The sequence below is a fragment of the Heterodontus francisci genome, chromosome 39, assembly GCF_036365525.1.
Source record: "Heterodontus francisci isolate sHetFra1 chromosome 39, sHetFra1.hap1, whole genome shotgun sequence".
Lineage (NCBI taxonomy): Eukaryota > Metazoa > Chordata > Chondrichthyes > Heterodontiformes > Heterodontidae > Heterodontus > Heterodontus francisci.
In genome coordinates, this window is record NC_090409.1 from 41,560,258 (window position 1) to 41,573,515 (window position 13,258).

A 13,258-nucleotide genomic window follows, 5' to 3' on the forward strand; every position below is an offset into this window, starting at 1 on the left:
GGGCTGGAGGTGGTCACGGAGATAGGGAGGATTGTAGGGGCTGGAGGTGGTCACGGAGATAGGGAGGATTGTAGGGGCTGGAGGTGGTCATGGAGATAGGGAGGATTGTAGGGGCTGGAGGTGGTCACGGAGATAGGGAGGATTGTAGGGGCTGGAGGTGGTCACGGAGATAGGGAGGATTGTAGGGGCTGGAGGTGGTCACGGAGATAGGGAGGATTGTAGGGGCTGGAGGTGGTCACGGAGATAGGGAGGAGGGGTGAAGAGGCCATGGAAGGATTTGAATACGAGGAACCGAACTGTCCTGCCTGCATAACCTATTCCACAACTGGGCGAGTGGGGAGTGAGGCGGTTACGAGCGATGGCAGCACTCGAGGGAACGTGCCTGAGTGCAAGGCGGCTGAGTCTGATCACTGGTTAACCTGACATGAAGCCAATGAGATGAGACTTAATGGGAAATGGAAGAGGAAGCCAGTTACATGTGGATCTTCACTCAGTCTCTCTCTGTGCACACCAGCATGAAGCGTAAATCAGATTCGACTGAAAAAGCTCGGCCCAGCCTTGCTCAGCAAAGTCTGCTTCTAAGAATTTTCAACTCGACACGCACACTCTCTGTGGCATTTGTGGTCGGTGCATGAGAGAGAGAGAGAGAGAGAGAGAGAGAGAGAAAGAGAGAGACGGGGGAATTAAAAGGAGGCAGGGGGAGGTTTCCACTTGCAAGCTTCAGTTTGCGGAAACTTGTGTGCAAGGCAAAGGGATCTGTGTATCTGGGGCACTTGGGGTGAGGTTGGAGGGGGAAAGAGGGAAGCAGAGCCGCTGGCCATCAATTCCAAACTCTTGGAGAGGATGCGGAGGAGGTTCGAAAGGGATGAGGGACTTCGGTTAACGTGGAGAGACTGGTTAGAGCAGAGAAGGTTAAGGGTGAGATTTCATAGGAGCGTTCAGAAATGATGTTGCAATCTGACCTCCACTGCCTCGATTTTAACCTCATCCTCGTTTTCAAACCCCTCCTCGGCTCCCCCTCCCCTATCACTGTAACCTCCAGTCCCGACAACCCTCACTGTCTCTGTAACCTTCTCCAGTCCCTACAACCCTCACTGTCACTGTAACCTTCTCCAGTCCCTACAACCCTCCCTATCTCTGTAACCTCCTCCAGCCCCTACAACCCTCCCTATCTCTGTAACCTCCTCCAGCCCCTACAACCCTCACGGTCCTCTGTAACCTTCTCCAGCCCCTACAACCCTCCCTATCTCTGTAACCTCCTCCAGCCCCTACAACCTCCCTATCTCTGTAACCTTCTCCAGTCCCTACAACCCTCACTGTCACTGTAACCTTCTCCAGTCCCTACAACCTCCCTATCTCTGTAACCTCCTCCAGCCCCTACAACCCTCACTGTCTCTGTCACCCCCTCCAGTCCCTACAACCTCCCCTATCTCTGTAACCTCCTCCAGCCCCAACAACCCTCCCTATCTCTGTAACCCTCCTCCAGCCCCTACAACCCTCCCTATCTCTGTAACCCTCCTGCAGCCCCGACAACCCTCCCTATCTCTGTAACCTCCTCCAGCCCCCTACAACCCTCCCTATCTCTGTAACCCTCCTCCAGCCCTACAACCCTCCGAGATCTCTGCGCTCCCTCCAATTCCGGCCTCTTGCCCATCCCCCGATTCCCATCGCTCCACCATTGGCGGCCGTGCCTTCAGCTGCCTGGGGGCCCTAAGCTCTGGAATTCCCTCCCTAAACCTCTCCGCCTCTCTCTCTCTCTCTCTCCTCCTTTAAGACGCTCCTTAAAAAAACCGACCTCTCTGACCGAGGTTTTGGTCGCCGGTCCCTAATATCTCCTGATGTGGTTCGGGGGTCAAATTTCTCTCCAATACAAACTCCTGTGAAGCACCTCCGAGGTACTGATCACAGAGAATATAAGGGGGAACTATTTATTTTGGAAAGTGGGTCAGTAACAAGAGGACACAGAATTAAAATAAATGGCCAGACAACCAGAGGGCGAACGGGGAGAAAGGTTTTCAAATGTAGGGTTCTCAAGGGCTGAAACACGTCCTGTGAGATTCTAAGGTTCCAAAGCAGGCTGACTTGTAAAGGTGTCAAACGGTCAAGAAGGGAAGCTGGCCCCTTGATGTCTGAGGACACTTGCTAATGCTCCTGGTGTCCTCAGTTCGTTAAGATCAGTACTCAGCACACTTCCTCCCCTGCACTGAATCACAGAGCACAGGAGGAGTCCATTCGGCTCATCGTGCCTCTGCTAGCTCTTTGAAAGATCTATGCAATTAGTCCTCACTCTCCCCCCTGCTCTTTCCCCCCATCTCCCTGCAAATTTTTCCCCTCCCAGTATTTCCCCAATTCCCCCCTTTTGAAAGTTACTATTGAATCTGCTTCCACCGCCCTTTCAGGCAGCGCGTTCCAGATCACAACAACTCACTGCGTCAAAAACATTCTCCTCATCTCCACCCCCCTCTGGTTCTTTGACCCATTATCCTCAATCTGTGTCCCGAGTGAGCACCGCACTGTCGGAGGGTCAGTGCTGAGGGAGTGCCGCAGTGTCGGAGGGTCAGTGCTGAGGGAGTGCCGCACTGTCGGAGGGTCAGTACAGAGGGAGTGCTGCACTGTCGGAGGGTCAGTACTGAGGGCGTGCCGCACTGTCCGAGGGTCAGTACTGAGGGAGTGCTGCACTGTCAGTGATGCCGTCTTTCAGATGAGACATTAAACCGAGGCCCCCGTCTGCCCTCTCGGGTGGGTGCAAAAGATCCCACGGCCACTATTTGGAAGAAGAGTGGTGGGGGGGAGTTCTCCCCGGTGTCCTGGGGACAATATTTATCCCTCAACCAACATCACTAAAAAAAAACAGATGATCTGGGTCATTATCACATCGCTGTTTGTGGGATCTTGCTGTGCGCAGATTGGCTGCTGCGTTTCCTGCAATTACAACAGTGACCACAAAGAAAAAGTACTTCATTGTCTGCGAGGCACTTCAAGATGTCCTGAGGTGGGGAAAAGCGCTAGAGAAATGCACGCCCCTCTATTTTGTCCTGCTGCCAGTGGGAAGAGTTTTACCCCTGTCCACTCTACCCAAACCCCGCCTCATCATTGTGCAGGACCTTAAGTGCATTGATTTGACTCGACGCTCAAGGGACTGCAAGTCTGGAGCTGGCACTCTCAGGGTTAATGACTGGCTCCGCTCAGAGAGGCGAGGAACCGGTTGATTTGCACACTGAAAGGGGTGACGCACAACAGTTGCTGCCTGGACAGTGGGGGGGAAATCCCCAAGCATTTCAGACTGCGCACAGACTGCACAAGCACTACTCCCGCGCACAGACTGTGTCATCCCCTCGGCCTCCCTCAGCGTGCCCCCACATTCTCTCTCTCACTCCCCGCCCACAGGTGCCGTAATGCGAGAGAGAGCCAGAGAGAGAGAGAGAGAGAGAGAGAGAGAGAGGAGGACAGCACCAGGAACTGAATCGCGGAGAGGACGAGGAACTAATTCTGTAACAGCCGAGGCCCTGACACTGAATCAGGGGCTTGCAAGCAAGCCGGAAACTTCTAGACACTAATGCAGCCTCTCCTCGATAAGATCACTCACGGCCCAGCTTATCTGAAAATCAAGAGTGGTTGTAACAAAGGCACAGAGTACGTAAATCACAGGAGTAATGCATGTTAATGAGGTCATTTCAAAAAGAAACACAAGCACTGGGTTCAGGTTGAAAAAACACAAAAAAGAACTGGACAATGATCAAGAGCAGGAACCCTGGCTGATTTCCCCCTCTCTCTCTAACCCAGGGGTCACTGGACAGTGATCAGGAGCAGGAACCCTGGCTGGTATCCCCCCCTCTCTGTCTAACCCAGGGGTCACTGGCCAGTGATCAGGAGCAGGAACCCTGGCTGATTTCCCCCTCTCTCTCTAACCCAGGAGTTACTGGACAGTGATCAGGAGCAGGAACACTGGTTGATTTCCCCCTCTCTCTCTAACCCAGGGGACACTGGACAGTGATCAGGAGCAGGAACCCTGGCTGATTTTCCCCTCTCTCTCTAACCCAGGGGACACTGGACAGTGATCAGGAGCAGGAACCCTGGCTGATTTCTCCTCTCTCTCTAACCCAGGAGTCACTGGACAGTGATCAGGAGCAGGAACCCTGACTGATTTTCCCCTCTCTCTCTAACCCAGGGGACACTGGACAGTGATCAGGAGCAGGAACCCTGGCTGATTTTCCCCTCTCTCTCTAACCCAGGGGACACTGGACAGTGATCAGGAGCAGGAACCCTGGCTGATTTCTCCTCTCTCTCTAACCCAGGAGTCACTGGACAGTGATCAGGAGCAGGAACCCTGGCTGATTTCCCCCTCTCTCTCTAACCCAGGAGTCACTGGACAGTGATCAGGAGCAGGAACCCTGACTGATTTTCCCCTCTCTCTCTAACCCAGGGGACACTGGACAGTGATCAGGAGCAGGAACCCTGGCTGAATTCCCCCTCTCTCTCCAACCCAGGGCTCACTGGACAGTGATCAGGAGCAGGAACCCTGGCTGATTTTCCCCTCTCTCTCTAACCCAGGGGTCACTGGACAGTGATCAGGAGCAGGAACCCTGGCTGATCTCCCCTCTCTCTCTAACCCAGGAGTCACTGGACAGTGATCAGGAGCAGGAACCCTGGCTGATTTTCCCCTCTCTCTAACCCAGGGGTCACTGGACAGTGATCAGGAGCAGGAACCCTGGCTGATCTCCCCTCTCTCTCTAACCCAGGGGTCACTGGACAGTGATCAGGAGCAGGAGCCCTGGCTGATTTCCCCTCTCTCTCTAACCCAGGGGTCACTGGACAGTGATCAGGAGCAGGAACCCTGGCTGGTATCCCCCCCTCTCTGTCTAACCCAGGGCTCACTGGACAGTTATCAGGAGCAGGAACCCTGGCTGATTTCCCCTCTCTCTCTAACCCAGGGGTCACTGGACAGTGATCAGGAGCAGGAACCCTGGCTGGTATCCCCCCCTCTCTGTCTATCCCAGGGGTCACTGGACAGTGATCAGGAGCAGGAACCCTGGCTGATTTCCCCCTCTCTCTCTAACCCAGGGGTCACTGGACAGTGATCAGGAGCAGGAACCCTGGCTGGTATCCCCCCCTCTCTGTCTATCCCAGGGGTCACTGGACAGTGATCAGGAGCAGGAACCCTGGCTGATTTCCCCCTCTCTCTCTAACCCAGGGGTCACTGGACAGTGATCAGGAGCAGGAACCCTGGCTGGTATCCCCCCCTCTCTGTCTATCCCAGGGGTCACTGGCCAGTGATCAGGAGCAGGAACCCTGGCTGATTTCCCCCTCTCGAACCCAGGGGTCACTGGCCAGTGATCAGGAGCAGGAACCCTGGCTGATTTCCCCTCTCTCTCTAACCCAGGGGTCACTGGACAGTGATCAGGAGCAGGAACCCTGACTGATTTCCCCCCCCTCTCTCTAACCCAGGGGCCACTGGACAGTGATCAGGAGCAGGAACCCTGGCTGATTTCCCCCTCTCTCTAACACAGGGGTCACTGGACAGTGATCAGGAGCAGGAACCCTGACTGATTTCCCCCCCCTCTCTCTAACCCAGGGGCCACTGGACAGTGATCAGGAGCAGGAACCCTGGCTGATTTCCCCCTCTCTCTAACACAGGGGTCACTGGACAGTGATCAGGAGCAGGAACCCTGGCTGATTTCCCCCTCTCTCTCGAACCCAGTTAAGGTGTAACAGGCACGAGGGATTGAATGACCTCACGCTCGCAGTAGACCTGCACCCTATGGCAACTCTCACCTCTGATGTTCCTCGGCCTGCTTATCCATTAGCAGCGGGTTTCCGCTAGCTCCTCTCGCCCGGACTGTGCCAGCCAGCACCAATCCATTGCCCTCTTCCCTCGGCTGGCAGCCGAACTCGGGACGCGATGTGCCCTGGAGCGGCGGACTTGGGAAAGCGCCGAAGTCCACAGTGGTGGAGAAGGCCAGCGGTGACTGGCTGACTGGCGGCGGAAGGAAGGCGGGAAGGGCTCGGAAGGAGCGGGCGTCCAGGGGACGGTGCGCTGGGTACGGCTGGAGGAGCGTCTCGTGCCTGGGCCACTTCATCCCGCCCCCCAGCGGGGGAATCCTGCCCTGCCGGCTCGGGACCGAGCGGGCAGGGGCAGCGATTACAGTCCCGTGGATCGGCCTGTCCTCGGCACGAGCCACAGCTCCTCTGCCGTCCGGTGACCCGGGTCCCCCCGTGCCCTCAAGCTCGGAGGCGCTCCCTCTCGAGGGCTCGGCCGACGCTGGGCCTCTCCCCCGGGCCGACTCAGGAATTCCGCACCGATACGTCTCCTCCCCCGCGGGGCTCCCGCCTTCGGCTTTCTCCAAGGGGAACCTGTCGTCCCGCAATCCGGCGGCCGCGGGCGCTGCGTCACGGCGAGGCTGCCGGGCAAGCAGAGTTCCGTCTCTCTCAGCGCCCATTCCGGGAGGTCCCTCGGAACGCCTCACCACGCTCCCATCCACCCCAGGGTCGCCCCCCTCCGTCTCCCCAATACGGGATGTTGCCACCAAGATCTGTCTCTCCAAGCCGTCCATGGCCAAGATTCCGGCCGCTTGCAACAAGTCGTCCAGCTCCTCGGTTTGGGCCTCCAGGCTGTCCGTGTAGGAATATTCCAGGATCTGCTGGAAGGTCCGGCTGCACAGGAAATCCAAGGAGTAGCGGACACTCTTGGTCCGGAAGAGGGTCTCAAATGTCCTGCTAACGCAGGCCAACACCAGACTGTGGGCAGGGAAGTCCTGACTCTCCACTCTGATCACAACGTCACACAGTGTCCCGGACAGTCTCATCCTGTTGGCCTCCTGCAGCAGGGAGTTCGAATGCTGGGGGTTGTGCAGCGAGACTCTGGACATCTTACTTCCTGATCTTGCACAGCCTTCCAACCTTCACACAATCAGACATCAGGACGAACACCTGTTCAAAGAGCACGGACACAGTTTCCAATCAGATCTCACTTCCTTCATCTCTTCCACCCATTGATTTCAGAGTTTCCCCCACACACACTGCCTCTCACTGGGGTACGGGTTCCACACACACTGACTCTCACTGGGGTACGGGTCTCACACACACTGACTCTCACTGGGGTACGGGTCCCACACACACTGACTCTCACTGGGGTACGGGTCCCACACACACTGACTCTCACTGGGGTACGGGTCCCACACACACTGACTCTCACTGGGGTACGGGTCTCACACACACTGACTCTCACTGGGGTACGGGTCCCACACACACTGCCTCTCACTGGGGTACGGGTTCCACACACACTGCCTCTCACTGGGGTACGGGTCCCACACACACTGACTCTCACTGGGGTATGGGTTCCACACACGCTGACTCTCACTGGGGTATGGGTTCCACACACACTGACTCTCACTGGGGTACGGGTCCCACACACACTGACTCTCACTGGGGTACGGGTCCCACACACACTGACTCTCACTGGGGTACGGGTTCCACACACACTGACTCTCACTGGGGTATGGGTTCCACACACACTGACTCTCACTGGGGTACGGGTCCCACACACACTGACTCTCACTGGGGTACGGGTTCCACACACACTGACTCTCACTGGGGTACGGGTCCCACACACACTGACTCTCACTGGGGTACGGGTCCCACACACACTGACTCTCACTGGGGTACGGGTCCCACACACACTGACTCTCACTGGCGTACGGGTCCCACACACACTGACTCTCACTGGCGTACGGGTCCCACACACACTGACTCTCACTGGGGTGCGGGTCCCACACACACTGACTCTCATTGGGGTACGGGTCCCACACACACTGACTCTCACTGGGGTACGGGTCCCACACACACTGACTCTCACTGGGGTACGGGTCCCACACACACTGACTCTCACTGGGGTACAGGTCCACACACACTGACTTTCACTGGGGTACGGGTCCCACACACACTGACTCTCACTGGGGTACGGGTCCCACACACACCGACTCTCACTTGGGTACGGGTCCCACTCACACTGACTCTCACTGGGATACGGGTCCCACACACACTGACTCTCCCTGGGGTACAGGTCCACACACACTGACTCTCACTGGGGTACGGGTCCCACTCACACTGATTCTCACTGGGATACGGGTCCCACACACACTGATTCTCACTGGGGTACGGGTCCCACACACACTGACTCTCACTGGGGTACAGGTCCACACACACTGACTCTCACTGGGGTACGGGTCCCACACACACCGACTCTCACTGGGGTATGGGTCCCACACACACTGACTCTCACTTGGGTACGGGTTCCACACACACTGACTCGCACTTGGGTACGGGTCCCACGCGTGTTGTATAAGGGTCTGAAATGGTCAATATAGAGACAGTGCAAGGAATACCTCCCACTATGATTGCTCTAAGAGAGACTGGGAGGGGATGCAGCAGAATTTACACAGACTTCTATAAAGCTGTAAACAGTTCTAATGCAATAAAAGAGTAACTGTTCAAAGTACTGAAGACTCAGGAATCTCTCTTAGCTAGACAAACCAAGCATACAGCAACACTAACTCTCATTGCATACTCAACATGTGCTGGAATGGGATGATTTGCAGGCCCCTTGGATTGTGTACAGTGGGAGTGAACGGGAAGGGGTTTGGGTCCATTGGGATTGTGTAAAGTGGGAGTGAACGGGAAGGGGTTTGGGTCCATTAGGATTGTGTACAGTGGGAGTGAACGGGAAGGGGTTTGTGTCCATTGGGATTGTGTACAATGGGAGTGAACGGGAAGGGGTTTGGGTCCATTGGGATTGTGTACAGTGGGAGTGAACGGGAAGGGGTTTGTGTCCATTGGGATGGTGTAGTGTGGGAGTGAATGGGAAGGGGTTTGGGTCCATTGGGATGGTGTAGAGTGGGAGTGAATGGGAAGGGGTTTGGGTCCATTGGAATGGTGTAGAGTGGGAGAGAATGGGAAGGGTTTTGGGTCCATTGGGATGGTGTAGAGTGGGAGTGAACGGGAAGGGGTTTGGGTCCATTGGGATGGTGTAGAGTGGGAGAGAATGGGAAGGGGTTCGGGTCCATTGGGATGGTGTAGAGTGGGAGAGAATGGGAAGGAGTTCGGGTCCATTGGGATGGTGTAGAGTGGGAGTGAATGGGAAGGGGTTTGGGTCCATTGGGATGGTGTAGAGTGGGAGAGAATGGGAAGGGGTTTGGGTCCATTGGGATGGTGTAGAGTGGGAGAGAATGGGAAGGGGTTTGGGTCCATTGGGATGGTGTACAGTGGGAGAGAATGGGAAGGGGTTTGGGTACATTGGGATGGTGTAGAGTGGGAGTGAACGGGAAGGGGTTTGGGTCCATTGGGATGGTGTACAGTGGGAGAGAATGGGAAGGGGTTTGGGTACATTGGGATGGTGTAGAGTGGGAGAGAATGGGAAGGGGTTTGGGTACATTGGGATGGTGTAGAGTGGGAGAGAATGGGAAGGGGTTCGGGTCCATTGGGATGGTGTAGAGTGGGAGAGAATGGGAAGGGGTTTGGGTCCATTGGGATGGTGTAGAGTGGGAGAGAATGGGAAGGGGTTTGGGTCCATTGGGATGGTGTAGAGTGGGAGAGAATGGGAAGGGGTTTGGGTCCATTGGGATGGTGTAGAGTGGGAGAGAATGGGAAGGGTTTTGGGTCCATTGGGATGGTGTAGAGTGGGAGTGAACGGGAAGGGGTTTGGGTCCATTGGGATGGTGTAGAGTGGGAGTGAACGGGAAGGGGTTTGGGTCCATTGGGATGGTGTACGGTGGGAGTGAATGGAGAACCATGTCTGGACTGAAATCTGAGCTGTTTAACTGGATTGGAACAGTACAAAGAAAAGAACGACACATTAAAGTTTCAATTCGCTGGATCTCTTGACCACAGTGCGGTCACAAAGTCTCTTGTACTCAACGTCTGAGTCATTGCACCTCCAGAGCTCTGATCATGTAAACCTTTACTCAGGCATCCAAGCTCTGCAATGTTCTCAGACGCACCAGCAAGAAGATTATCAGAAGTCTCTGTAACCAAGCAGCTGTCAATGTATTTGATCTTTGCAAAAGGACAATGCGTTGGTGGTGTGGTTTATATATCCCACATAAATTATGTGGCTTGTGCATCGTCCAGCATCACGGCATGTAAGCCTTCTCGGCAATGACTGTATAACGTTCCCCAGTCACGGCCAATTGGGTTTAGTTCTCTCTCACCTCTGAGTCAGGAGGTCATGGGTTCAAACCCCCACTCCTGAGACTCGAGGACAAAATCGAACCCAGTACTCCCCAGTGTCAGTACTGAGGGAGTGCCGCACTGTCCGAGGGTCAGTAGTGAGGGAGTGCCGCACTGTCCGAGGGTCAGTAGTGAGGGAGTGCCGCACTGTCCGAGGGTCAGTACTGAGGGAGTGCCGCACTGTCCGAGGGTCAGTAGTGAGGGAGTGCTGCACTGTCGGAGGGTCAGTACTGAGGGAGTGCCGCACTGTCAGAGGTGCCGGCTTTCAGATGAGACATTAAACCGAGGCCCCTGTCTGCCCTCTCAGGTTTCAGGCCACTATTTGGAAGAAGAGCAGGGGGGAGTTCTCCCCGGTGTCCTCAACCAACATCACTAAAAAAACAGATGATCTGGGTCATTATCACATTGCTGTTTGTGGGATCTTGCTGTGCGCAACATTGGCTGCTGCGTTTCCTACATTACAACAGTGAGCACACTTCAAATAAAGTCGTTCATTGTCTGTGAGGTGCTTTGGGATGTCCTGAAGGGGGGAAAGACGTTGAGGGATATGGGGAGAAGGTGGGTAGGTGGGGATTGAGGGATATGGGGAGAAGGTGGGTAGGTGGGGATTGAGGGTTATGGAGAGAAGGTGGGTAGGTAGGGATTGAGGGATATGGGGAGAAGGTGGGTGGGTGGGGATTGAGGGATATGGGGAGAAGGTGGGTGGGTGAGGATTGAGGGATATGGGGAGAAGGTGGGTGGGTGGGGATTGAGGGATATGGGGAGGAGGTGGGTAGGTGGGGATTGTGGGATATGGGGAGGAGGTGGGTAGGTGGGGATTGAGGGATATGGGGAGGAGGTGGGTAGGTGGGGATTGAGGGATATGGGGAGGAGGTGGGTAGGTGGGGATTGTGGGATATGGGGAGGAGGTGGGTAGGTGGGGATTGTGGGATATGGGGAGGAGGTGGGTAGGTGGGGATTGAGGGATATGGGGAGAAGGTGTGTAGGTGGGAATTGAGGGATATGAGGAGGAGGTGGGTCGGTGGGGATTGAGGGATATGGGGGAGAAAGTGGGTAGGTGGGGATTGAGGGATATGGGAAGAAGGTGGGTGGGTGGGGATTGAGGGATATGGGAAGGAGGTGGGTCGGTGGGGATTGAGGGATATGGGGGAGAAAGTGGGTAGGTGGGGATTGAGGGATATGGGAAGAAGGTGGGTAGGTGGGAATTGTGGGATATGGGGAGGAGGTGGGTAGGTGGGGATTGTGGGATATGGGGAGGAGGTGGGTAGGTGGGAATTGTGGGATATGGGGAGGAGGTGGGTAGGTGGGGATTGTGGGATATGGGGAGGAGGTGGGTAGGTGGGGATTGAGGGATATGGGACTCCTGTGGGTGGGTGGGGATTGAGGGATATGAGGAGGAGGTGGGTCGGTGGGGATTGAGGGATCTGGGGGAGAAGGTAGGTCAGTGGGGATTGTGGGATATGGGGAGGAGGTGGGAAGGTGGGGATTGAGTGATATGGGGAGAAGGTGGGTGGGTAGGGATTGAGGGATATGTGGAGAAAGTGGGTGGGTAGGGATTAAGGGATATGGGGAGAAGGTGGGTGGGTAGTGATTAAGGGATATGGGGCGAAGGTGGGTAGGTGGGGATTGAGGGAAATTGGGAGACTGTGAGTGGGTGGGGATTCAGGGATATGGCGAGAAGGTGGGTGGGTGGGGATTGAGGGATATTGGGAGGAGGTGGGTGGGTGGGAATTGAGGGATATGAGAAGGTGGGTGGCGATGGAGGGTTATGGGGAGAAGTTGGATGGGGATTGAGGGATATGGGGAGAGGGTGGGTGGAGATTGAGGGATATGGGGAGAAGTGGGGTGGATGGGGATTGAGGGATATGGAGAGAAGGTGGGGAGGTGGGGATTGAGGGATATGGGGAGAAGGTGGGTAGGTGGGGATTGAGGGATATGGGGAGAAGGTGGGTGGGTAGGGATTGAGGGATATGGGGAGAAGTGGGGTGGATGGGGATTGAGGGATATGGAGAGAAGGTGGGGAGGTGGGGATTGAGGGATATGGGGAGAAGGTGGGTAGGTGGGGATTGAGGGATATGGGGAGAAGGTGGGTGGGTAGGGATTGAGGGATATGGGGAGAAGTGGGGTGGATGGGGATTGAGGGATATGGAGAGAAGGTGGGGAGGTGGGGATTGAGGGATATGGGGAGAAGGTGGGTAGGTGGGGATTGAGGGATATGGGGAGAAGGTGGGTAGGTGGGGATTGAGGGATATGGGGAGAAGGTGGGTAGGTGGGGATTGAGGGATATGGGGAGAAGGTGTGCAGGTGGGGATTGGGGGATATGGGGAGGAGGTGTGTAGGTGGGGATTGAGGGATATGGGGAGAAGGTGGGTAGGTGGGGATTGAGGGATATGGGGAGAAGGTGGGTAGGTGGGGATTGGGGGATATGGGGAGAAGGTGGGTAGGTGGGGATTGAGGGATATGGGGAGAAGGTGGGTAGGTGGGGATTGGGGGATATGGGGAGAAGGTGGGTAGGTGGGGATTGAGGGATATGGGGAGAAGGTGGGTAGGTGGGGATTGAGGGATATGGGGAGGAGGTGGGTAGGTGGGGATTGAGGGATATGGGGAGAAGGTGGGTAGGTGGGGATTGAGGGATATGGGGAGAAGGTGGGTAGGTGGGGATTGAGGGATATGGGGAGAAGGTGGGTAGGTGGGGATTGAGGGATATGGGGAGAAGGTGTGCAGGTGGGGATTGGGGGATATGGGGAGGAGGTGGGTAGGTGGGGATTGAGGGAAATTGGGAGAAGGTGGGTAGGAGGGGATTGAGGGATATGGGGAGAAGGTGGGTAGGTGGGGATTGAGGGATATGGAGAGATGTTGAGTAGGTGGGGATTGAGGGATATGGGGAGAAGGCGAGTAGGTGGGGATTGAGGGAAATTGGGAGAAGGTGGGTAGGTGGGGATTGAGGGATATGGAGAGGAGGTGGGTAGGTGGGGATTGAGGGAAATTGGGAGAAGGTGGGTAGGAGGGGATTGAGGGATATGGGGAGAAGGTGGGT

General features: G+C 55.8%; 1 protein-coding gene across 1 annotated transcript in view; it reads right to left on the reverse strand.

Moving 5' to 3' along the window:
• Window positions 1–349: 349 nt before the first annotated feature.
• The window catches only part of LOC137352897 (zinc finger and BTB domain-containing protein 7A-like), a 36,327-nt gene continuing 23,418 nt past the window's right edge, over window positions 350–13,258 (reverse strand). Inside the window, exons 4-5 of the mRNA XM_068018743.1 lie at window positions 5,773–6,927; window positions 350–419 (exon numbers count right to left, since the gene is read on the reverse strand). Coding sequence (XP_067874844.1) covers window positions 350–419; window positions 5,773–6,866 — 1,164 coding nt within the window. The 5' untranslated portion in view covers window positions 6,867–6,927. The remainder of the gene's footprint in view (window positions 420–5,772; window positions 6,928–13,258) is intronic.